Here is a 25,237-nt window from a genome sequence, read left to right as displayed (position 1 = left end):
TTTTACAGACTGCTTATGTCATTATTCCAGTTGTTTGAGGCTTTTCCCAGAAAACCAGTCTCATGCCCCTATTTTGTTGGGAGTTATCTGTCTCTTTTATTACTGCACTGGATTCAATTTGATTTGTGGGTTAAATTTACACAGATCAAAGTAGACCAGAACACATTCCAGTCCCCCCAAACAACTGTTACCCACCTCCCAGTTCCTCATTTTAGCATCACCTCTTTGGCTCATTCTTCTGTATTCCCTACTCATTTGTGCAGTGGCTCCTTTGTAGTCATTATCATGGCGCCAAAAATTCTTAACTGTGCTTCTTCCACATGGCTTGCCACAACTGGGAAGTGGTGCTGATTGTCCTGGATGAGCTGGCTAAGAGGATGAAAATAGATGAAATCACAGAAATTATTACATTTGGCGTTGTACTTTTTTTTTCCTATCAGTGGTGCTCATTCCAGCAATCCTTGGTGCTACAATCTCAAACGTGGTGTGCTGAAGAGATCAACAGATCTCTGAGCAAGAGGATGTGGACTTACCTGGAAAGGCTCCAGTGTGGATTGGCTACAGCAAAAGGAAGCAAAAGTGGCTTAATCACAGGATAATCATGCCATGGTGACTCACTGATCATGGAGGTTTGCTGGGCTTGCATATCCAGAATCCACCAGGAGCCTGAAGTGTGAGCAGGCTTTGGCAAGAAGCTGAAGTGTGCAAGTGTTTGAGCAAACAGAGAGTCCTTTTTTCTGTGACTTACCACAAGAGTTGTCTCCTTGGGTGCCTGATCATGAGGATGGCAGGACGCTCTCTGTTTTGCTCAGAGCTGTAAGCAACCTTCAGTAATGTGGATAGTCAGAGAATATGCCAGACTTATGTAGTGGCCCTTAGGGAAAATTACTCACTGGAGCCATTTATACCAGCTTGTATTTGCAAGGCAGGGGAAAAAAAAAAGATATTTTGGTCTAGCATTAGAGATCTTAAATCTGTAAAAGAAAAATACTGAAAGTGATTATGTTTGCATATTGAATGGTGCTTAAAGGAGATAAAACAGCAACAACTGAAAAATCTGCTGAAATTTGCTGAAAAATCTAAGTTTAGATAAGGTAAAAGTAAAAAACAACTGGATCTTAGCTGATCATTTCTAGCTTCTTTCTTTTGGTTCCTGGCTTCAGCAATCTTTTTAATAGGTTTTGAATGCAAATTATTTTCTTTTCACATTACCTTTTAAAGACAGCAGAAACTTGTCTATAGGTGCTTGCAGAGCTGACCTGCTTTTTACAACTCTTACAAAATCCCTTCAAGAAAGGAATAAAAAAGGAAAAAGGAAAAAAGGAAAAAAAAGTAAAAGCACAGTGTTTGCCAAATGGCAGTAATACCTCCTGTCAGTAGAGAGAGGGGGAAAAGATATAATAAAACTCACTGCTATTACTTAAGAAGCTGGAAAAACTGACCTGTAATCGAGTTGGAAAATACTTCAGGAAGCTATTTAGGGACCCTGAGAATGTGCAGAACACAAAATTAGTATTCTGTTGGAAACACAAGTTAATACCGAGGTGAAAACCTTGAGAAATTCTAATTTTCACTAGGAGAAAGCTAAGTCAGAAGAGAGATTTTCACATGTAACTCATCATCCTTTGCAGGGCTTTAATCACTTAAAATGTTTACTGCAAGTTCCTACAAACCAGTTTCTGGAAAGCCAAGAAGGCAATGGATCAGGCACAACAGGGCAATACCTAAAATTTGAAACATACAAACAGCAGTTAAAAAGTAGCAGAGATTACATAGAAGAACCGAAAAGCAGAAAGTATAAATAAGTATAAATAACTTGGGTGGGCTTTTTTCCTTCAATTTTGTGAAAGTTCCTGGAGATTTGACAAAACCAACATTTTAATCAAAACTGAATAATATGCAAATCTGCCAGAAGTACTGATTTTCCTGCAATATACTGAATCTTTCATAACACAAGAAAGATTGGGCACCTGAGTTTTCTAGTAAGAGAACAATCTCTTTATAAAAGTCCCAAGTCTGTAAAGGAAATCCTGAAAAACAGCAGAGAGAAGACAGAAAGAAGCTGCCAGAAAGGATCATGGAATAATTCAGGTTAGCAGGGACCTAACAAGGGCTCCAACCTGTTCTCAAAGCAGGAGCAGCTCTGAGGCCAGGCCAGGCTGCTCAGGGCTGTAACCAGTCTGCTCTTGAAAACCTCCCAGGGCAGGGATTACACAACTGTAATGCTCAAGGAGGAATAGGGGTGGTAATAATGAAGGAATTAAAAATCAGTTTGTCTTTTGCAGAGTAATGTAGGTTTCAAAAAATGCCCCTATTTTGCCAGTACTTAATGAGCTGCAGTAAGGTACCTTGCTGAGGTAACAAGCCCTTCAAGGCATTTAGTCAGGGAAGACAAAGTGCAATAAAAATATTAATGATTGGGCAAGTTGCATGAGTTCTTAAGGACAGCTACCAATATTTGTCCTAATTTTGTCTTTTTCAATTACATGTTTACAGCTAGATGGTGCATTTATGTACCACCAGTTAATTTTTAAAGCACATGAGAACTTCTTTGTTGTATTTATTTGGCCATATAGCCCCAGTTGATGCTTTACTGATGTTCAGAGAAGTGGTTACCCCGAGCATGCAGGTGGCAGCTGGGTGGAAAAACACAGATTTTGTGCTATTTGTACCTCAGTGATCCTTCTCTGCAAGGGAGAAGTGATAGTAGCAAGGTCATACAAGAGAATTCTCTGTGAACATTGAATATTTTCTCCTGAAAAGGTTCAGAAAATGCTTGAAGAAGCAATGCTGAATATAGCACGCTTCATGCTTTGTATTTTGCACTGTTTTTTTCCTCAGGTATGTGATGTAGCAAAGTTTAAGAGCCTAGTAAATGATCCCCATATAAAGAAAAAGCAAAAAACTAAACAAAAATAAAAACTAAAAACACTGGCTTTGAGGTCATTTTCAAAGCTGGAGGAATGTGAGGCTAGTACAGTCCAGAATTCAACATCTGTATCCTGCTGCTGCTAAAATATGGGTGTAGTCACAGTTGTTTGCCCTTTCTTTATACTGTGGAGGTTATTAAACTCTCTGACAATAGAAACAGGTATGATTTAATAACAGCTGTTACCACAGACTGGACTGTGCCAGTTATGTTTGCATTGCATTTATATTTACAGAAACAAGTTTGTTCAGAAGAAAATTATCTGTCTGTGAATCTGTACTGACATCAAAGTGTGTCTGTTAAGTACTTCTTCCATACAGCAGAGAATGGAAATGGAAAGATAACATCAGAAAATTAAGTATTTGTTTAAAATGTTAAATGTTAAAAATAGATAAACAACATGATCAATTTCTGGAACATCTTATTATTGAAGGTGTTTTCATAATCAGCACCAACTTCCCCAGAGAACAAAAAGGGGAGAGGACAGATTCCACAATAACTATCAGGTTGCTTATGAAGGTTACTACAATATTTGTCTTGCCCATTCCATGCTTTGCTATGCAGTCAGAAACAGATTTCAGTGTTTTCAAGAGCTGTTCAAGCATAATTAGAGACTCAAAATGAGTTGAAATCTCAGCTGGTGGCCTAGCAATTTGTTTTCATGCTGCAAGTCATTTAAGATTTATAGAAGCATAACTTTTTGATGGAGTAAGGGGATGTCCTCAATCCAAGAGTCCCGTTATACCTTTATTTTTGTGCAGGATACAAAGCACTGTCCAGCTGGGTGGTGCCTTCTGCCCCTTGCTGTGGCCGAACCTCAGTAGCCGAGGTGCTGCTGTCTCAGAGGCAAACCCTGCAATATAATTGTAATAATGTTATGTAAGGGTGCATTTGCTTCATTTGCAATACACTGCAACAACAGGGTAATTATTGAAAATATTGGCGGTGCAGGGAGCGAGGCTGCTCCGGAGTTTGGGGCAGGTTTCCATGGCAGGAGCAGTGCAGGGAGTGAGGCTGTTCCACTCTCCGGAGTTTGGGGCAGGTTTCCATGGCAGGGAGTGGGGCTGTTCCATGCTCCGGAGCAGGTTTCCATGGCAGGGAGTGGGGCTGATCGGATTTTGGAGCAGGTTTCCATGGCAGGGAGTGGGGCTGATCGGATTTTGGAGCAGGTTTCCATGGCAGGGAGTGGGGCTGATCGGATTTTGGAGCAGGTTTCCATGGCAGGGAGTGGGGCTGATCGGATTTTGGAGCAGGTTTCCATGGCAGGGAGTGGGGCTGATCGGATTTTGGAGCAGGTTTCCATGGCAGGGAGTGGGGCTGATCGGATTTTGGAGCAGGTTTCCGTGGCAGGAGCGCTGCCGGAGCCGGGCTGGGCTGAGCGGGGCGCTCGGGGCACGGCACTGCCCGGGGCCTGCCCTCGCTCACCGCTCCTCGGCTGCTCCCCCGGGGCGATCGGCCCAGTCCCTGGGCACAGGGGGGCAGCTGTGCCAGGCTGCCGGCTTTTCCTCAGCCAGCGCAGACTGGGGAACCCCAGACCTATCTCCAGGTGCCTCCCTGCACACTGATTTGTCCGAGGGGCGCAGCCCGCAGCTGAGTGCCTGCTCTGAATGAACGAGAAATCGCTGCCAAACAATTTCAGATGCGTGACTTCTTCAAGTGGCTCTGTTTCCTTACACTCAAAGAGCCTTTTAATAAAGGACTGCATACCTTGGCTGAATTAATTTCAGTTTCACAAGCACCATCTTTTTAAATCAGGGAACACGCTGGTGCTTTAGAGTGCTATTTTTCATCCTGTCTGGAGAAGAATAGAACGCTGGTAGGGCAGGATGTCCCCAGCTGTACTGCTCACTGGGACTCTTCCTTTCTCTGTCCCTGCCTGCCACACAATAGTGTATGGCTGGGGCACTGGCCATCCTCGCTGCTGACACATGACACTCTGCAAGGAGAGTTGGAGGAGGGTCATGTAAGGACTGTATTTGCCTTTTCAGTGCAGGCAGGAAGACGGAAAATAATAATTTTAATTTTAAAACAACATGAAGTTTATCTGCATATATAACACATACATTTGAGAGACCTCAGCCAACTCATCCTTGAGACCAGTGGAATTGTTTTTGCAGTGGCATGGAAGAGGCTGTGATGTAGATAGCCTTCAGTTACACAATCAACTCTGTTCACTTAGAAACAAAATACTAATTTTAAAATGTAATATGATACCTAATGAAATTTTAATTTAAATTCAAATAGCAATGTTCCTGTGCTCACCATCCAGCTCGAGTCATGACATTAAATCATGTTTTGATAAAATCTCATTACTTGAGTTGTATTATAAAGTACCAAGACATTGACATGTTCTGAAGGCTCATTCACCTTGTTGCTCTCCTGGCTCTCAGGTTGTACAGGTTGTACAAGATGGGGCTTGTGCTGCTGCAGGGAAGCATCACTGTTCACACCCTTGTCTCTGGGCCTTTCCTGACCATGCATGGGTAAAGCTGACCCTGCATATATATGAGCAAAGGTTTTGCAAAGCTCACATTTTATCTATTGGTTTTAATATAATGAGGGCAATGGCTACTGTAATATCTTGAGCTTTTGCAGATATAATAAACATTGTACATGATTCGTAATCCTTCTTGAATATGCTTCTGTAGGTAGAGATTGTTTCACTGATTTTCCCAAATGATCTAAGCATTCAGTGGTTACCTCTCTAATTTATTTCTGTGCCAAGAATAATGAGTGTGTTAACAGTTCATGATGCAGCTCTGGCTGGGGAGCAGAGAGAGGAGGTGTCATGTGAGTTATGGCAACACGATAGTCTTCATGGGGGAAAGATGCCTCCACCTTTTTTCCTCTTCCATGTAAATCTCTGTCATCCCCTGCTACTGCTTCCAGATTACAGGGCTTTTAAAGAGAAATAATTATTTATCTTCATAATCAGTTTGTCAGGGCTATTAAGGCCTATTAGTGCAGCCAGGGCAGTGATACAGTTAGAGAAAGAAAAAAGAGTAGGCTGGAAAAAAATTACTCCATACTGTAAGACAAGTGTACAAAGAAGGTGTTTCTTCTAGTAAAGTAGTTTTGGATGCTTTCTGTGGTGACTTAGGAACTAGGCTTGTTCTTTCTTCTTTTTTTTTTTTTTCCTGGTCTTGACATGTATTATTCAGAAACCAGAGATGCCCATTTGTGAAAATAGCATATGGGTACCCTGAGAGAAATATTTAGAAGTAGTATGCAATCTACTTGTCCAGCAGTGCATGTCTAAAAAGCACAGTGCATGTATTTGATGTTAAATGTCAGTATGACACATAGCCAGGAAAGAGTCATAGGCTTAATTTCAAACTCTGTATTTATAATTGGGTCATAGGGAAAAAAATAAACAAGTCTGTTTTGAAGGCTGCTGCTTCCAATGAGAAGCTCTTGAAAAATATGGGGAAATGAATAAAGTTTCTGTGGAAGACCTTCTTTAAAACACTTCTTAAATTTATCATAAGAAATGGTATAAATCACTTCAGCATCTTGTTGTCAATTATCATATTTACTCATCTTACAACAGAAGTCAGAGTATTGTGTGACTCATGGAAGTTTGCACACTTGGCAAAAATTGGTTTCTCCAGCTTTGAAAAGGCTTTCAGAAATATTTTCCAGTTAGGGAGCAAGTTTTATGGTGAGAAGCTGTATCTTTGATTAGACTAAAGCATAACATAGGAAATACTGGATGAGCTTTCACACAGAGGGATTGAGGAACTGCAAACAGCCACACAGACTGGACTGCCCTGGGAAACTTGTTTTAAGGCTTGTCCTTGCTTTACCTGCTTGGAGAACAAGAAGAATTTCAGTCCCTAGGCTCTTGCCTTAGCACTTTTCACAAGTATTATAATCTCACACATTTAAAAAGGGATGTGACAGTTGCAGTTTTTCAGCTGGCACATAGAGTTGAACTGACAGATGTGTAAAGAAAAGATTTAGCTAATGATATTGATATAATGTGGATTCTGTGAGGCCTAAACACTTGAATGAGAAACAGCCATCCAACTGTGGTAAATAGAGCATTTGCCCTGTTAGCTTTGAGCTTTGCACTGTAAATATTTTTGCTTTGAATCCTTCTGTAATGACTATAGGTTTAGCTAGATTAAAGCATTGTTCTGGTTAAAGCCTCTGGGCTTCACTACAATATAGGTTGTGGAATGTGTTGATATTCCAAAGAGATGGTTTCTCTGGTACTGAGGCAGTCAGGAGAATTTCTGACTGTTATTTCTTAGATTTAGAGTTGGAATTTGAGTAAAGATACACCTGTAGTAATATATGTTTATCTTGCCAAATACTAATGCTTCCTGGGTAATACAACACCAGTTTTATCAGAACAGAACAGTCCTGGAGACAGATGCCAACTGTGATTTTCTCTGAAAAACTTCTGTTTTGGCAAATGTAAATCAGTTTACAGATCTGTTTGCCGTGTAAGTGCCTAGAGAGCTGAACTGAATCTAATCCACTGAGAGAAAGAAGTGAAGTTTGGACTCTGTATCAGTACCGGCAGTGTGATGACTCATAAAAAGATCTCATTTGGTACTTCACATCTTTTTGAACCTCTTGTTTACTGTGTTAACCATACCCAGTATTACTCTGTGGTCAAAGCTTGATTTTGTAAATTCTGAACTAAAATCATATCTAGTTTTTTTTTTGAAAAATCTTTTACTGAAAATGCATTACAGGTTGTAGTTAATGGGACCAAGTGTAAAATGCCTGCATGCTTTTTGAAGGTTCTGAGTGATTCAGTAGCAACTGCTTTCACTGTACCTTTATACAGCCAATACTGTATGAATCTCCGAACTAAAAAAAATGAGCATCTGAGAATTTCTTGCACGTGCATGATGGCATATCATACAGGAGTACTGGAAAAATGTCGTGCAATTGTCCAAGGAGTGAAGCAAGCCCTGTGTCTCAGATGAGGTACAGGTGCCCTACCTCTGTAAGGCACAGGGTGCCTTTTGCCCACAGAAATCTGCAGGCAAGGTGATCTCTGTGCTTGAAGTGTAGGTAAATGCTGTGTGAGTGTAGATACATAGTGATGTTACCTTTGCCAGTAAATTCAGCTTGAAAAGTCCCCATCTTTGGCTACTTATTCCTGCCTCGGTGCTCCAAGGATAATTTTTAAAGTGCAGAAATCCCCATACAGAGTGCCAGAGTGCCAGAGCAGGAACGAGTGGCCAAGTCACAGAGTGTGGGGCTCCCATCCCTGATTTCATGGCTGGGACACACCAGAGCCTCAGAGCCAGCCCGTGACGTGCTTTCCTTTCCTGGCAACAACAGGTCAGGAAATAATGCAATATCCTTCCACACTAGGCACTTTCTGTTCTAGTAGCCTCTCCTGTAAATTGTCATGTTGAAACTGTTACATGTACTGAAAACTTTTTAACTTATTTAAAAAACTTGTAGCGACATTTATTTATATAATTAAAAATACTAATATTAACCAAACTGTAACAGTTAAAGGTGAATTAGGGCTGCAAAACATGTTGTCCCTGGGAGGTAAATTTTTCTATTAATTTCTATTGACACAGCTAAAATATAATATCACAGATATCTATATCTATATATCTATATCTATAATATTACAGATAACCAGATATCTACTTGCTACAGACTAAAAGTAACTGAAAAGCACTCAACTTTTAAATGGAAAGTATGTGGTGCTCAATGAATGTGTCTTAAATAAGATCCCTTGAGAGTTTGGTCTGAATTATTGAAATATGAAGTTAAAACTCATTAAACTATGTTCTGCTGTAGTGTTTTAAACCAAAATAATATTTTATGCACTCATGTCTCAGGCTTATATATTTTAGAATTATAATGATTTTGAAAGGGAGCCCCAGAAAACCATCTCAGACGAGTGGTGACACTCCTGTGTAATATAATGACCTAATAATACATAGTTAAGAAACCTGCAGGAGGTGCAAACAAGGTAACTTGAATTTCTTCCAGTGACACAAAAAGCAATCTTTTTTAAGTGTTTGGGGTTTTTTTAAATAGTTTTAAATATTTGGAGGTAGAAACAAAAACAAATACCAAGATGGAAAGGGTTCATAACCCCATGGGTGTGACCATCAGGAGCTTACTCACCTTACTTAGCTCCTCTAAACCTTCCTGAAGTTGCTCTTGTAAAGCAGGTGCTGCTGGGACAGAGCTACCACCTAAGGTAACGATTACACTGGAATTAACTGGAATAATCTGTGCTCCTACTTTTAAGCAGTGTTAGTTCCTTGACTTGATGGATTTGTGCATGTGAATTTTAAAAGAGTAGATGGAGTCTTGTACCAGTTGTAATAAGAAAGGCAAGAGGATAAAAATAAATTTGAGATTCTAGGAGATGAAAGCTGAGTGGCAATAAAAATAGATTATAGGTTATAGAGTTCAGTAATCTAAGTTTCTACATTTTTTGCAATTATGCAATAAGGTCTTTTTGGTATGAAGAATTGAGAAGCAGATGAGCTCACACTTTTGCATCATTATCTAGAAACACTTTTACCAGTGTAACAATATTCAGTATGTATTTTTGTGTTGAATGTAACAATTTTCAGTACATATTTTCATTTTCTGTATGCATGCCCTTCTCATTAGCAAGAATGAGTCATGATAATTTCCTGTAGTACTCATTGCAAGTCTGATATTTGTGCTCAAGAAACTGTAGAAGTGATCTCACCTTTCAAAACTATCTGGCTTAGAAAACCACACCTCTGCAGCCTCCCCATCTTCCCTCCTCCTTGTAGTGGTGATTCTGTTTGGGTTTTAGAGAACAGTTTTGTCACTTGTATCTTGTGCAAGGGTTCCTGGAAAATTTCTGGGTTTGAATACAAAGTTGTTTGCCAGAAAGGTAATTAAATGAATCAATTTTGTTAAGCTGACCCTGGACTCACTTTTACTTTCTAAAGTTGCCTGTGCAGTTAAACTTTGGTGCATGTTGCTTGTTGTCTGGGCAAGCACTTTTTAGGTTGAACTGCTAGTCAGGCTTTGTAAAATCTAAATATGATAAATAAGAATTCTAGATCAGTGGAGCATGTGTGGTGCTGTCTGCAGTGTGACTGTTCAGGGGCTGGAATCACATCAGCACTGAATTTGTGCCTGCTGAACTCTCACAGCTGTCTTTGATTATTTTAACAGTCCCCTCCCTACCAAATAAACCTGGAGAAAGCAGAACAGTTCTGAATATCTGATATTTTGACATCCAGTGGCTGCTTAACAGTGAAGCATTTTGTAAAATCAGCCTTGATCAGCTGCAGTGCACTGAAGTTTACAGTCCCGTTCATAAAATGACTGAGATGTGAAGTAGAATGGTTACATAACATTTCTGTAATGAATTTCTGTAATAAATTAGCTCTGCTGCCACGAAGCACAACTAAAACTCACAGATAATAATTTCTTCAACAGTAGTCTCAGATTTTGTCACTACACAATTATACAGATGACAAAGTTTCTCTGAGACCTGATCCAAACCCATGGAGATGAGTTTCTTTTTAGAAGGATATCCCAAAATGATAACTGAAGAGACTAGATTTCAGCTCTACAGTGATACATTCGTCAAGTACTTTAAGGCTGAAAATAATGTTGCATTGCCACTGCAACCTATTTTTATTTCTATTTGTACATTTCCCATTTGCTTACAAGTTGAAGTGATATTCAGGCTGAACAGATAAAATGCCCTTGCACTTTGCTAAACACTTTGCAATAGTACTATTTTTAAGGTGTTAAAAGGAAATAACAATGAGTTTAAACAACAGGAGTTAAGATAGGCACCTGGATGAACATGTTGGGTTTATTCCCATTCTGAGCCTCTGGAGTGTACCTGAGGTATGTGCTTTAACCTCTTAATGGGCGGTGAAGTACAGATTTTGGGATTTTGTCTTTGGGGATTTTGCCTTTTGGGATTTTGTCTTTGTCTAACAGTTCCAGTATGGGAGAGGCAGTGAATTACTGGAAAACTCTATTCCCTGTATATTGAGCAATTGTCTGCAGTGTTTTTAGAAGAGGCACTGCAGTGATGTACAGCCTTTTAAAGAGTCACTAGGTATAGGAACAAAGCTTTAACTGTGTGGAAGTGGGAGGAAGATAAGAATCATTACTAGGCATCATCATTGCATTAATTTTTTCCTTAGGGACTTGATTCATCAAGACACTGAAGTTCTGTGTAATTTTAAGGACATGGATTTCTCACAGCTTTCTGTAAACTACTTTTTTACTTCTTGAGGTAGAAACAGATACTTTCTTGTGGTTTATATGGTGAACTCTAATTTTCTCTTCCCCTTTTTTTTGTTCTTGAAGTGCTGACATCATGCGTCAACTACAAATACAGAATGTACAATATCAACTAAACTGCATGACATAATTGATAATATATTGGCCTATTTATAGATAAGCATCCCAAGACTACCTCACAGGGCAGCAAAACTGTCTGCTATCTCTGAGAGATCTTCTATGAATTGTTCTCTTTCTGAGCCACACACACCACAAAACCCACAGGAAGTTGTCTCTGTAGTGGCTGCGGTTCTGCAGTTTCCTTCTTCCCCATCTTTAAGTGGTCAAAACAGTTCTTTAAAAGTTAAGTCAACACAAAGTAGAGAACAGACTTCCTGTTCTTGTGGTGTAACAGATACCCATGCCCTCAGAAAGGAGGATTCACACATCTGACTGTCCTTCTGCGTCCTTTGAATCAATGTGGGGTTAGGGCTTGAACTTATTAAATAATAGTTTTATTTTTAGGTTTCCTACCAAGAAAATATAATAGTACTTTTTTTAGGCATCTCCCAGTAGCTGTTATTTAAAGGATGAGCAAAGTGCTTGCTTTTCTTCAGCCCTTGACTTCTAAGACAATTTTCTATCTAAAGATAGGGGTTAAAGATGATCCTCTTTTCAGGACTTATATGGGTAGAATCAGAAATATGCTTTAAAATTCTGATCCCTTAGCTAACAGATGGGACTGGCTGTATAACTGCATCTGACTGAATGTATTGTATATATAAGGCATATATATATATATATATCTAAACACTAACACATGCATCTCTCTTGCTATATAGCAATATGTGTATATAAATATATAGACATCTGCTGTTTCATTGAAGATTTTTAAAGGGAACACATGAATACACTGGAATCCTAACAGTCTTAACAATATAGAACTTGCACTTTCAGACATGAATTTTGTAATATTTATTTAAAAATTTAAAATCCACTCAAGGTTAATTATAAAGGACTATAAAATTCAAAGTTATTTACACTTAAGATAATAATTCTATGTTGACTTGGCCAACATTTGATTTGGCATTTTCAGTACTGTTGATGGTAGATTTGCTTGTGAGCAATTTGTTAATGAAGAGATGCAAAAATCCTCCTGAAGGAAGAATTTCAAAGGACAGCAACATGATTCTGCTATTGCTTTGTATAAAAACAAGCAAACCCATTCATTAGAAAGAATTTGTATCTACTGAAAAATAGATGCATTTTACCAATGCTAATAGAATAAGATAACATTTCTGGCTCCTCTAATTTGTATCAAGAGTAGAGATGAAGATTTAAATAATTGTTTGATGGAAAGAGAAGGAAGATGGTGAAGAGAGGGAGGAAAAATTGAAAAAAAAGGAAGGAGAAAAGAAGAAGGGAGGGAGGGAGGAAGGGAGGAAGGAAGTGGCGGGAGGGAGGGAGGGAGGGAGGAAGGAAGGAAGGAAGGAAGGAAGGAAGGAAGGAAGGAAGGAAGGAAGGAAGGAAGGAAGGAAGGAAGGAAGGAAGGAAGGAAGGAAGGAAGGAAGGAAGGAAGGAAGGAAGGAAGGAAGGAAGGAAGGAAGGAAGGAAGGAAGGAAGGAAGGAAGGAAGGAAGGAAGGAAGGAAGGAAGGAAGGAAATCTTAGTTTCTGTGGGCTAAAAGAGTTATGCATATCCAGCTGTTTTGAACCCCTGGCAGAAGTCCTTCCTTGTTAAATGGTCTCCCTCCTTGTTAAATTCAGGGTATGCATTGGTAGCATTTTCTCATCCAACATATGATACAAAAATGGTGCCTCTTTCTTTGCTTAATACTTTTCTTTCACCTTTTTATTTGTTCCCCATCTTTCTCCCAACACTTTAATAACTGCTTTTATTTCCCATGGTCCTTCTCCCTCATTGTAGGGAACCCATCTGCACCTTGTGTGCATGCCTTCAGTCCTCTTTCATTCCCTGGCCTCATCTTGGTTGATCATCTTTACCCTTTGTTCTCAGTTTATCTCCTCTCCAGCCTGTAGGTCTTGTCTACTCTCCCCAGAAGTATTCAAGGAGAAAAAGATGAAAGGGAGGGATTATTTTACCCTACAGTTTATCAGGTCATCCTCCCCTGAGTTTCTTTTCATGCAGTCTCCACACCTTGAAATCTTCCCCCTCCTTCCTGTTGTGATCTCAGCCTTTTCCTTCCTGCCTGCTCTGATGAATACTCTGACAGTGAAGCATGTGGGCACAAAACCCGTCACATTCCGCCTTCTGCGGCTGTAGATAGAGTTTAAAAAAATAATCGGAGGCTTAGTTCCATCTAGCAATGAACAAATAAAACGTGTGCTGTGGTGTTTCCATGGCAGGAGGCCACGCTGCAGCACGGGGAGCTCCTGTGGGGCTCCGGGGGAAGGAGGGGACTCAGCCGGCTGTCCGGGCACTCGGGATCAGTCCGGAGTCAGAAGCCGGGGACGGTGCTGACAGAGCCCCCGGAGCTGCCAGGCTGTCCCGGTGAGCGCTACCGAGAGCTCCCGGTGCCTTTCCCGGCCCTGCAGGGCCATGGTGGAGGAGCTGGCCCTTCCCCGAATTCGGACTGCTGCCTTGGGAATTTGATTCAGCTATTTCCTGGAATATGAATTTGTTTATTTTCAAAAGAGAACAAACGTAAAACTCATACAGTGGCTTTGGGTAGGGCGTTTCATGGTGGAAGGGTGATTTGGATCGTTGAATTATCTTTTTAAGAATTTAAGAATAAGCCTCTTTTTAAGAATTTCAGTACTTCTGGAGGTTGCATGGAGCACAAAGCAGCTGGTGGCACATAAATTATACAACTGCTAGAAAATCTGGCCCTGATACCATGGCTTTTACTGCCGTGTATATCTCATGAAATGTTTGCTGAGTGCAAAGTACTCCCATTTCGATTTGGGATTTTTCTCACCTACTTTTCCTTCGCTGGAACCTTATGTACCTGATTAGTCATGCCACTTGGGCTCTTATCTAATTCTGAAGAGTAAATTAATCAACATCATAAACTATGGACCATAGTGATATGGGTGATAACCAGTGTGCCATCTTTTCAGTGGGGTTTGAAGCACTTTAATGGGTGATGCTTCTGGAAGTCACTTGGTTAATTTATGACTTGGCCCTACAAAATTTGGGAGTGTGCTCAGCTTTCTGTGGCATGAGCCATCTCGAAGACTCCAGCTGCATTTTCAGACAGCCTCATTGTGCATGGGTTGGGCATCCAACGCCCAAAAGTAAAATAACATCTTTAAAAGCCTTTCCTTTTAAATGGAAAAAAATGCAGTATTTCTCTTGGTGCTTAAGTAAATACTTACTTTGTAAAAGGCACTCTAAAATGCTGGGAAAAGTTTATTTTTCAAAGCTGCAGGCAGCAGTTCATGGTGCTATAGGAAATGCTAAGGCTATGCAGTCACCACCTTAAAGCAAAGCAAATCTCCCAAGTTGTTTTCTTTTTGTGTCTTTATTGCTTTTATCTCAAGAACAAGATGTACAATTAAGGAACTCGAAAACTAACGTCCCGCCCCTTCAAACAATGGGCAAACGCAAGAGCAGGTTTGAGCCCGCACTGATCGACATCCCAGCTCTGCGGCCGGCTCCAGGGGGGCGAGAATTCCGTGAGCGCTGTAGGACAGCGTGCTGCGGAGAGCGCGGCCCCGGGCCCGGCCGAGCCCCCACAGCCGCCCGGTCCCGCAGCGCTCGGGGCGGTCCCGGTGCCGGTCCCGGCCTGCTCCGCTGCCCGCGTTCAAACGCCCCCCGCGCTCCCATAGGCTGCGCCGGCCCGGCCGCGCTCGGCCCCCGCCGCCCCGACCATGGCGCGGGGGGAGCCCGGCGGCCGGCGAGCCCCGCGGGCGGCCCTCCCGGCGCCGCGCCCGGCACAGCCCGCGGGGCCGGGACCGGCCGCTCCGCCGCCGCCGTTCCGCTGCCCTCCAGGGCTCCGGGTGCTGCGGCAAAGCGGGGGCAGGCGGCGGCGGGGCGGGCAGTCCCCCCGCGGCGGGATGGGCCGTGCCGGCAGTCGGACATGTCGGTGGCTGCGCGGGGGGAGAGGCACGAGGCGGGCGGGCGGCGCGGCCGCTGAGCGGGCGGGCCCGGGGGCAGCGCGGCCGCTCCCGCGCTCCGTGCCCCGGCGGCGGAACCCGGCCCCGGCGCGCCAGGCGCCGCAGGAGAGAGACCGCACTTTTATCAAACTTGAGCCTTCGCTCCCCTTCCTCTTTCTTCCTCTCTCCCTCCTCCCCCGTCCCCGCCCCTTCCCTGCCGTCCTCCTCTTCCTCCTCCCCCCCGCGCCCTGGGATGTTTATTCGGGCGGCTGCGTGAGGCGCGGGCGGCGGCGGCGCCGAGTTTCTCTCCCCCGTCCTGAAGAGTTGCAGGCGCGCACACGCTCGCCCGGCTCCGGGGGAGAGAAGGAAACAAAATGTCTGCCAGGGCCGCGGCGGCTTCCACGAAGGTAAGGCTCGGCCCCGGGGCGGCCGCGTTCCGTGCCCGCTCCGATCCTGCGGTACCCCCGGCGCGGTTTTCCCATTGCCCCGCCGAGCCCGCACCGCGGTGGCCGCGGCTTTACCCCCGCCCGTGCTGGGGGCACGGGCTGGCGCGGACCGAGGAGGTGGGTGAGGCGGGCCGGAGCCTCCCGGCCGCCTTCCCCGCAGCGCTTCCCCCCTGCCTGCCGGGAGGGGCGCGCAGGTGGCCCGCACCCCCCTGGCCCGGGCCGCTGCCCCGCCCGGCCGCCCCCGCCCCGGTCCCGCCCGGCCGCCCACCTGTTGGACGTGCGGGCCCCGGCCCCGGCCCCGGGACGGCTGCGGCAGCCGGGCCTGCCCCCGGGAGAAGCCCCCGCGCTCCCGCCGGTGCGCTGGCCGTGCCCTTTTGTTCCAGGCTGGAGCCGGGTAGCAATTAGGAAAGGTTCAACCGGGAGAGTCCAGTAGTGCAGGATTTTTTTCTGTGGCCGCTGAATCAGTCGGGGATGATTGTTGCTGACATACGGTAAACAGCTTTGGGGCGGCAGTAATCCGTCAGAAACTTGTGCCGGTCCTCCACCTGATCCGTAGGTGTTGCCGGTGCAGGTGCACGTTGCGGGGCGTGTACTCTGACCTGCCCCGGCTGCGCGGCGGTGAGTAATGCCGAGCGGCCCCGGGGCCCAGAGGTGGAGCTAGCAACGCTCAACAGGTTATTTCTCCTTCGCGCAGAATTAAAGGTTTGCTTTGAAACTAGTTTGAATTTGAATTTCGAACTGATTTTTAGCTTGTGGCGCCTGAGTAGTTGCTCCGGCTTCAGCGCGACGAGTTCCCATCGTGTGTGCTGGCCGGTGCACCGGAGCTCGGCTTAGTGGTGTTTGCTTTCGAGTGAAACTGCGTGGTTTCGGTCTGATGTCACTTGCTGGTATGCACTTACTCACAAGTGGTGTTCTACAGGCTGAAGTCAAATGAACACCTTGCTGTGTTAGTGCCGAAAAACTTCGGTGCTCGAGATACTAAGTAACAAACTGACTCTAGTTGTAAGATACTGTTAGCTGGCGATTTTACCAACTCCAGAGTCTTACTTCAGAGGTGTGTTCGAGGCAGCCTCGGCTTCCAGAGTGGAATTTAAAAAATTTAAAAGCTAATGTTGACTACTGAGTTTCATGCCCCGTTTGAAGTGTTCTTCCGGAGGTATTGTGTTACATTTTAACATATAGACAAACACATTTCAACAATAAGTGTTTGTTGTTGGAAGAGTAACCTATTTTAGATAATATTTCTTACTTCTGCTATCACCTAGCTATGGAGATAGATAAAACATACTTTTTAGCCCTTTTCAAATGCATTTATGTTAATAACAAATAGGAGTTGAAGATAAATGTTGTATTGAATAGAGTTGTGTTAGAATTCTGCTTTGTGAGGGATTGTGAGAAATTGCATCAACTTAAATTTTGCAGATTTTTTTCTTGTTGTTGTAAAATCGGGGTATAAAATTCTCATTTCTGGCTCAAAATGCTCTCTTAAAATACAGCTATTTTGTGAGGCTGTGGAAAAATATTGCCTTCCACACATGCATGTACTGTCTTGAAGTGTTTTTCTATTTTTAAATACGGAAGTGTATTTAAAGTTGCAGAAGTGTACAGAAAGTGTATCTGTTTTGGCTGTGGACTGGTGTACAGACTGTGTTCATTGGAGGTTGTATCTTGCCATAGCAGTTATTTGAAACTCCTCCTGCTCATGGTCATATCACATTGGCCCTTGGAGCTTGCATACATGCATACGGTATCAGCCAAACTAATTATGCTGAAAGGTATGTTAATTTAAGAATGTTGCAAAATATAGTCTCACTGGGGTTTAACTCTTCACTGGGATGCTTTCAGATTTATGGAAGTCATGTAATTGAAATAGCATCTCTTTCTTTGGAAAAACCTCATTTTGTAGGACCTGGGACTGTCAGAGTAAATTCTTAATCTGTGATAGCTTTTTATCAGAATTATTTATTATCTTTTTATCTTGATCACAGAAATGGCTTTAAAGACTAGAATCTGTTGCATGCAGTTTATGTGAGTTTCGTTGTCAAAACAGAGGTGCTTTCTGTCAGTGGATATTGTTAATTGTGTTTCAAGCATTAGTTCCTGGGCTGCTCTCCATGTAGTTTTAATAGTCATAGACAAGGAGATTAAAAAGTGTTTTGGAAATACTTGATTATTGGGGGATTTCTGTGTTCACATTCCAGATCTTGTTTTCTTTACTTCCAAAGTTATCCCTTTGGATATGGTATCTGGTTTCTCATTTTTGGGGTTGTAATGCATTAAATGATGAATGGTTTTCTCTTAACATTTACTTAATATATTTGAACTGTGTGTCCATATCCACAGTTACTGTGTCACACTTGACTGGACAAAACCTTAAAAAAAAAAAAAGGAGGGAGAAAAAATTCTTTTGGATTAGCTGAATGATTCTTATTTGTACATGAGATAATCTTGGCTGCTGTGATTGATTATGTTACCCCCTACTATCAACAGTCTTTCACAAACAATTTCACTGCCTTCAGTTTTGACTACTTAGCTTATTCCCCTGCTATGCTGTATAAGAAGGTGGTTTTATTAAGGTGCTATGTGCTTGTTGTAGCTGTTGGTAAAATACAATAGAAAATGGTGGGGAAATGAAGACTGGCTGGAAGTTGTCTGGTTGTGGCTGTTACTGCAAAATTTGAGGGGCCTAATCTCTTCTGGTGTCTTTTTGAACAGTACTAATGGATGCTGTGGGAATGACTCTCAGGATTTTAGTAATGGGGTGTAAACTTTCTTTTTGCCTGTAAGTTGGAGGTTGTAATATAGTCCACATTGGTAAAAAAACCCAAACCAAACAAACAAAAACATCACCCTGAAAAGGGACAACTTACTGAATCTCTGAGCCTTTTTGTATGCTGAACCTGAGTTCTTGAGACTCCCTTCTATTTTAAGATACATTCGTGAAGAGTATTTCAGTCTTTCACGTCAATCATGTAACTAACTGAATTTTGGTTATTTTAACTGGTTTTCTAGCTCCTTGCATGTATCTGTTAACTACCCCTTGAATCAGGAGCTGAGAACATGGCTGTGTTAATGGTTCAAGGCATGCTGATTGCAAGGACTCCTTGGTTTTCTGTTTTAGGGGGCAATGTCCTGTGGTTTTCATAATTGGGGTTAGCATTGTACCCTAAATCTTTCTTGGAAACACCAATGGATTTGTTTCTTGTAAAGCATATATGTGCAAATGTTTTTAAAGTGGTTTTTAATTCAGTCTGTGAGGTAGCTAAGTTTGGAGCAGTGTTTTATTTTTCTTATGTAATTCTGTATATGGGCACTGTAAAGTTAGCTCTTCTTTGGTTGTTTGTGAGATTCTTCAACTGTAACAACAAAGAAATAAATACATAGAAAACATATATGGGAAAGTAACTGAGAATTGAGTTTAACCTAAGAATTTACCTCCTATATAGAAAAGAGAACCTTTAAAATACTGCATTTAGTTTTGCTCGTGTTTCTGTAAGTTGTATTTGGAACTTAGGAAATACTAATACTGGTAGGTATTTTTCAAAGAACAATTTATATGAGTAGCTTGTATTTCAGGCTTGGATTTTCTTGATTTCATTTTTCCAGTTAGAACTATCAGTAATTTCAATTACCAGATGATACCTGAGGTGCATTTTCCAGTGTAACTTTGGCTGCAGTGTGAGAGGAGCTGCAAGCTCCACACTCCCTAAGTCATTATGAAGTGAGTGCTGGAGTTTGCTTCTGGTTCAACGTGCAGTGTAAAGATTACTGTAATGTAAACAGAGCTGAAATCTGACGGTGCCTGGCAACTGGCTCCACCTTTATAGAGTGGAAAATCAGTAAGGCCTTATCAGTGACCAGCTAGCTAATCTTTGTGTCAAGAAAAACCTCTAGAAGTGGGTTATGTACATCGTAGGTATTCTAAGATGCACATTGTGCTACTGCCTAGGTTCTATGAGAAAAGGTGCTGGGCTTCTGTCTGTACTAAAAAAAGCTAAACCACAGTATTTTGAATTTGTTCTTGAAGTCAGGAGTGGTTATTGAGCTTGAATATTATGTCTGTGTTCACACTGCAATGTACCATTGTTGTCAAAACCTTCTGGGTACTCGTGAAAATACTTGGCTTTTAACTACTCAGCATAAGGTACTGAGTTGGAAACAGAACTGTAACTAGTTGACTACTCAAGCTCTGAATTGTGCTAAATATGTTGGGTTTATTACTTGAAATGCTGTGCAAAAGTATTGTCTATCTCAGGTCAAAGCACTCATCTGAAGGCTCTGTATCACAGTTGAAGTTCTCACCAAGGACTGAAGTGTTCACCCATTTTTTTGCCAACAAGCTTTCAGTGTGAAATAAGATCCTCCTTTCTTTTTCTTCTCCTGTCCTCTATACCTTGTGGAAAGGCCTTGTCTTGTGTGCACACTGGAGTGGCAGAGGAAAATCTGATTAGTCACAGTGTGGGGGGAGTAAAGCCATGTACATGTCCATTTCAAAATTAATGGTCCCAACATTTGGTTTGTATCACTGTCAAATTCTACGTGTCAGTTTGAGTTAAGGGATAGTATTTGAAACAAATGCTTTTATTGTTTTTGTTATGGGTTCAAAAGACATTTGTCATTTATATCCTCAGAAGTATTTCTGTGTTATCATGGTATAAATACAACAGAAATTAATATCAAACTATGCCCAGTGTTTTCTCAGGCAAATATATTACTAATGACTTCTTCACTGAATGTACTGATTAAGCAAACAGCCGTAGGGAAGTCTTAAAATGAATTCCATGATTCTGTGCAGTGTATTTATGCTGAGTCCAAAAAGTCCTGAAATGAAAACACTGTCTTGTCTTATAATTATGCTATTTTAGGCACAGATTATTCAAATATGTGCTGTACAGTCATAAATAGTAGGGGTGCTCTTGTTTCAGGGCTGTGATGTGCTTGAGTGAAGGATCTGAGGAAATGGAGGGGCACGTTCAGATGCATATTTCAGGTCCAGCGTGGGTCCCTTGGAGGCTGCAGAGTAACAAGTGCTGCTGAGGCCACAAGTGTGGTGGCTTGTCCAGGGACAGTGGTGTCTGCTGGGTTATCCATGGGGTTTTCCTGCTGGGGTGTGCTCTTAGGCAGCTCCCTAAGCCCCAAGCTCTGTGGACTCTTTGGGCTGCTGCAGGGTTGGAGAACCTGCCCCACTGTGTGCAGGACTGGACACTTGGCTTGCATTTACTCTTCTTGACTCTGTAGGATCTTCAGTAGCTCTTTAGAGGTCTTTGCTGCGTTTGCACATCAGGATTTATTTAGACACTTGGAAAAATTAACTGTATTGTTGGTGCTAAAAATTTAAATATTGGCTGTACATTAAAAAAGTATTTATTTTCTCAAGAGTATTTGGTAATCTCTAATAGGATTCTTGTTTCCTAATCCATTATAAACAGATGTTCCTCCCTTTTGTGGTGGGGGAGGGCAGCCTAAATTCAGTAAGATGACAGCAGTAGGGAGTGCTGCATTGGAGAAGTTCACATTCTTAGGAGAAGTGGGCAAATGTGACCTTTTTGGCCTATATAGTTCATCAGAAGGTGTATGGTTAACTTCCCTTAGCAGAGGAAGCAACAACAGAACTTGGTATGGCTCTGATGGCCTTTTTGTCTCCCCACCCCCACATCTCCAAAGTAGTGATATGCTGAAAATAGAAATTGAGCAAAAGTCGGCAGTTTGTTTGATTTGTAGTTCCCAAGGCTTTTCCCAGGAAGGACTGCACTGCAGAGCTGCCTTCTGTCTTCCTCACGTTTGCCTTTTACATTTGACTTCTTCTTAGGAACTCAATTCTAAAATCTTCCCCACCCCTCCTAAAAAGGCAGTAATTAGTTTTCAGCTTGTGATCCTTTGGGACTGTTTGAATGGGGTCCAGTAACAGTATCTTCCCTTCTGCCCCACTGGGTCAGCAATCACTTTAACAGATGGCCCCCTTCTCTGTATCCAGCTTAGAAATTTTCTTGTAAATATTAAATGGACCCGTTCCAGCTATTTACACTCTGGGCTGGTGACTGTTTCTTAGGATGTATCCAGATGGGAGATGGAATGAGCAAGGTGCTTGGAGACTTGTTAATACACTTCAGAACATATGGTCAAGCCTTTGGACTCAGCTCTGGGAGGCGAGTTTGTTGGGCTGAAATAACATCCCCTGCCCTTTCCTGCAAACCTTCTCGGGTCTCTTTCTTCAGGCAGCCATGGTGCTCCTGCAGCAGCATTGATGCCTCAGTTACACTCACCATGAATTCAAAAACACAAAAATTAATAAGGAGTAACTTGTGGCTGCAGAGACACTGCTCAATTTTTCAAGTTAATTAAAAGGAAGTAATAACCTTAAATTATAACCAGAAGCAGTAGCGTAATGAAACAGGACAGATTGTGAAATTTGAGCAATGATGTCAGTTTTTCTATTACTTAAATTACAGCAGTGGTGACATGACTTTGACGAAGGACTGACCAGGCACATGGTGCTATGAAAAGGTGTATAAAAACATATTTAAAAGTAAAAAACCCCAAAACAAACAAACAAAAAAAAAAACCCTGAAAAAACCCAAACCAAAGAGTATGTACACAGATGCTTTCAGCTGCATTGAAAAATATAATAGATGTAAATTATGTAGTCTAAAGATTTATTGGTTTCAATAGATCTTTTAGAATTGGAATGACTATAGCTGTAAAGCTCTAGGAGTAACTTTGAGGTGCTACTTGACAATGTGATATCAGTTAATGAGTTATTTGTAATTTGCATGGAATCAGGATAGTACCTGGGGCTAATTCTGACAATTATTGTTTATCTGAACAAATTCCAAGGCTGTAATAAATACGTAATTCATGTTCATTTTGGATGACTGACTTCCCCAGAACTGAATTTGGGAGAAGGCCAGATCCTGTTAACCCTCTTATCACAGGATGGTTGTTTAAAACCTTTTTAATGTCACTTGACCCAGCATTGTTCCTACATTTGGAAAAAATGCCCCTTTGCCCATGAATGCCTTAACATGAATTAATTTCCCAGCACAGTGTTAGGTGACAGGGGTACTGGCTTTTCCTGAAACCTGGATTCCTCAAATCATTTTTTCAGTGGGTATTAAGATCTTAAAGCCAAGCTTAAAGGCATGGCTTTCTGACAAAAGAACTTGTGTTTCCTTCAGGATTGAAATTAAGTTGTGGAAAGTGATTGGCCACTGCATTCAGGATAAACCTCTGTTAATAACCCAGCTATGTAAGAATGGAAATTCCTGGAGTGTAATCTCATGAGAGAGCTAAGTGCACTTGCATTTTGATTGGGTTTTGTTCTCTATGGAAAATGTAGGCTGGATTAATATTCCTAAAGCTGGGAGCATTTAGCTAGGAAGCACAGGAAAGGTATCCAGGTTTACAGAAGCAGTGTTGATGGCTTGAATGAAGAGCATGTTTCATCTGAATCAGAGTGCTGTAGAAGCATTCTGTGGGGTTATTTTTTCCCAGTGCTCTGTGGTTTGTTTATTGTTGGTAGTTCAATGGTAAATCCACCCTAGAACTGCCCAGGAAAGTGCTGAGTCTCAAATGAGGGGATCTGTTGTTTAAATTGTTTGGATACCAATGCTCACATAAAAGGTTTTCTTACTTGTTGTGTTTATTTGCAGTCAGTAAATGTCTCTGTCGTGGGAAGGTGTGTAAGGAATGGCAAGGAGTCTGTGGTAGAGAGTTCCTGAGATAGTTTCTCCTTTAGGATGACCAATGGTGCTGGATTTCTTTTCTTTTCTGTATGATGAGTGCACCTTTTAAGTCAGTTGCATTATTGGTAATACTGGTATTGTCTTTCTGGCTGTAAACTTAGTTTGGTTTACAGTAATGTGAGATTTATGTCCTGCACTTGAAGCTGTGCTAGCATTGTAGTTTAAACAGGCAGGAGGTGCCTTTTAAACATAAATGTGATGTTTCTGCAGCATGTGTTTCACTAGCCTGAACTTCTGACTGCATGTATCATCTCCATTTAAAAAAAAAATCAACATGCCTTAAAAGTACTTTAAACAAAAGCAAGCAGTGTCAGAGAAATATTGCATAGCTTTTTTCTTTCTTCTTTATGATGGAATTAAAATTGAGATTTTTTTTTTTGCTCTTTGTATTTGGTTTTTCTCCTCCCGTGTGAATGCAGGAATTCACCTGCAGTGCAGCAGCAGGGCTGGGTGTGTTGGTGGTTGCCGGCAGTGGAAGCAGATGGGGCTGGAGCTGTGCAGCAAAAGGGCTGCACAGGACAGGGTGAGGGCAGCTGGGGCTGCCAGGACACATCTGTGCAGGAGCCTTGGCTGGGGCTGGTGGCTGCTTTCTGTGCTTTGGGGCACCACACAACACCTCAGTCACAGTGGGTTGGAATAGTTTTGACTGGTGGCGACTCAATGGCAGCATTTTTATCTTGTGAGGGAGATGGACTGGTAGATCTAATTTTGCTTTTCTATTTCTAGAAAATCTGTTGTTAAAATCAATGATTGGCCTATGAGTAAATTGCTTGGGATGTTTATAGCTGGCAACAATAATTTTTCTTTTCTCTAACAGAAAGTACTGATTTTCAACTGGAACTAAACCCTTATTATGAAAATTACATTTTGCTTGTTCCACTTTTTAACTTCCAGAACAGGGCCTTTTAATTTGCTCAGTAGTAGTTGCGGTCTTGCTGTATTTAAAAATTACTTTTGTGGGAAGTATCTTTAAAAGTTTTGGGACACTTGTTAAGAAATTTAAAAAACCCTTCGAAGATATTTCTACTTGATAAACTACTATAGATGGTTACAAAACTTGGTCAATAGCTTTCCCTGTATCAGAAGTGCGGACTTTGATGTTTTCCTGTTCATTTAAAATTTGTACATTATTCTGAGTTTCCTGGACATGCTTACAGTGTAGAGGTTAGTATGTAGCTGACCAAAGCATAATACCTAAATTCTGTCTTTACTGTCCTAGCCCTTCAAGCAGTGTAATTATGTTGCTTCCAAGTGATAAGCCAAGGCAATTTACAGATTACTGGAATGCTTGAAAACACTGACCTTTCAGGTCACTCAGAGCACTCCTATTATGCAGAGATTGCTGTGGCACTGTTGTAATGTGCTGGCCTGTCACATGCTGACTAACTTGCAGAAAGCTTTGATGCAGCTGTTTTAAAAATGCTTTTGCTGACTGATAGGCACTTAGGCTACTGCTTGTGAACAAAGCCAGCTCTCATTCCATGCTTTTCGCCCCCATTTTCTATAACAACACTTCTTCCCTGCTGACTACACACACGGTTATCTGGGCCCAAGTGTTGACTTGTCTCCATTTAAATTGTATTTGTGTTAATTTTCACTTCAAAACTAGTCACGTGTGTGAGAGATGCGGTTTGTGTGGTTTATTCAGAGCTGCTGCAAACAAGCAGCCTTGAAAAGTTCACTCGGTGGCTTTAAAGAGTGGGTGGATTAGGGAGAAGAAAGTGTGTGTGACTGGGCAGAGCAGGGATTAAACAACAATGGTCCTTTGAGTACAGTGCAAAGTCGTTTATTGCAGTGGAGCATCTATCCTATAGTTTGAGCTCGAATGTCTTTTCTTGAA

The 25,237-nt window shown here is 42.0% G+C and overlaps 1 protein-coding gene across 6 annotated transcripts in view; it reads left to right on the top strand.

Annotated features, from left to right (window-relative positions):
- Positions 1–25,237, top strand: part of TJP1 (tight junction protein 1) — a 147,031-nt gene that overhangs the window by 63,629 nt on the left and 58,165 nt on the right. For 5 of the 6 annotated variants that reach the window (XM_058811783.1, XM_058811782.1, XM_058811781.1 and 2 more), the window contains exon 1: positions 15,478–15,616. The exons of the other annotated variant lie outside the window; for it this stretch is intronic. In XM_058811783.1, the coding sequence (XP_058667766.1) occupies positions 15,584–15,616 (33 nt within the window). In that variant the 5' untranslated portion in view covers positions 15,478–15,583. Of the gene's footprint in view, positions 1–15,477; positions 15,617–25,237 lie in introns of those variants that run through there. 6 annotated transcript variants of the gene reach the window in all.

Source organism: Ammospiza caudacuta, chromosome 10 (assembly GCF_027887145.1).
Source record: "Ammospiza caudacuta isolate bAmmCau1 chromosome 10, bAmmCau1.pri, whole genome shotgun sequence".
NCBI classification, from domain to species: Eukaryota; Metazoa; Chordata; class Aves; order Passeriformes; family Passerellidae; genus Ammospiza; species Ammospiza caudacuta.
This window is presented reverse-complemented; position numbering and strand designations above follow the sequence as displayed.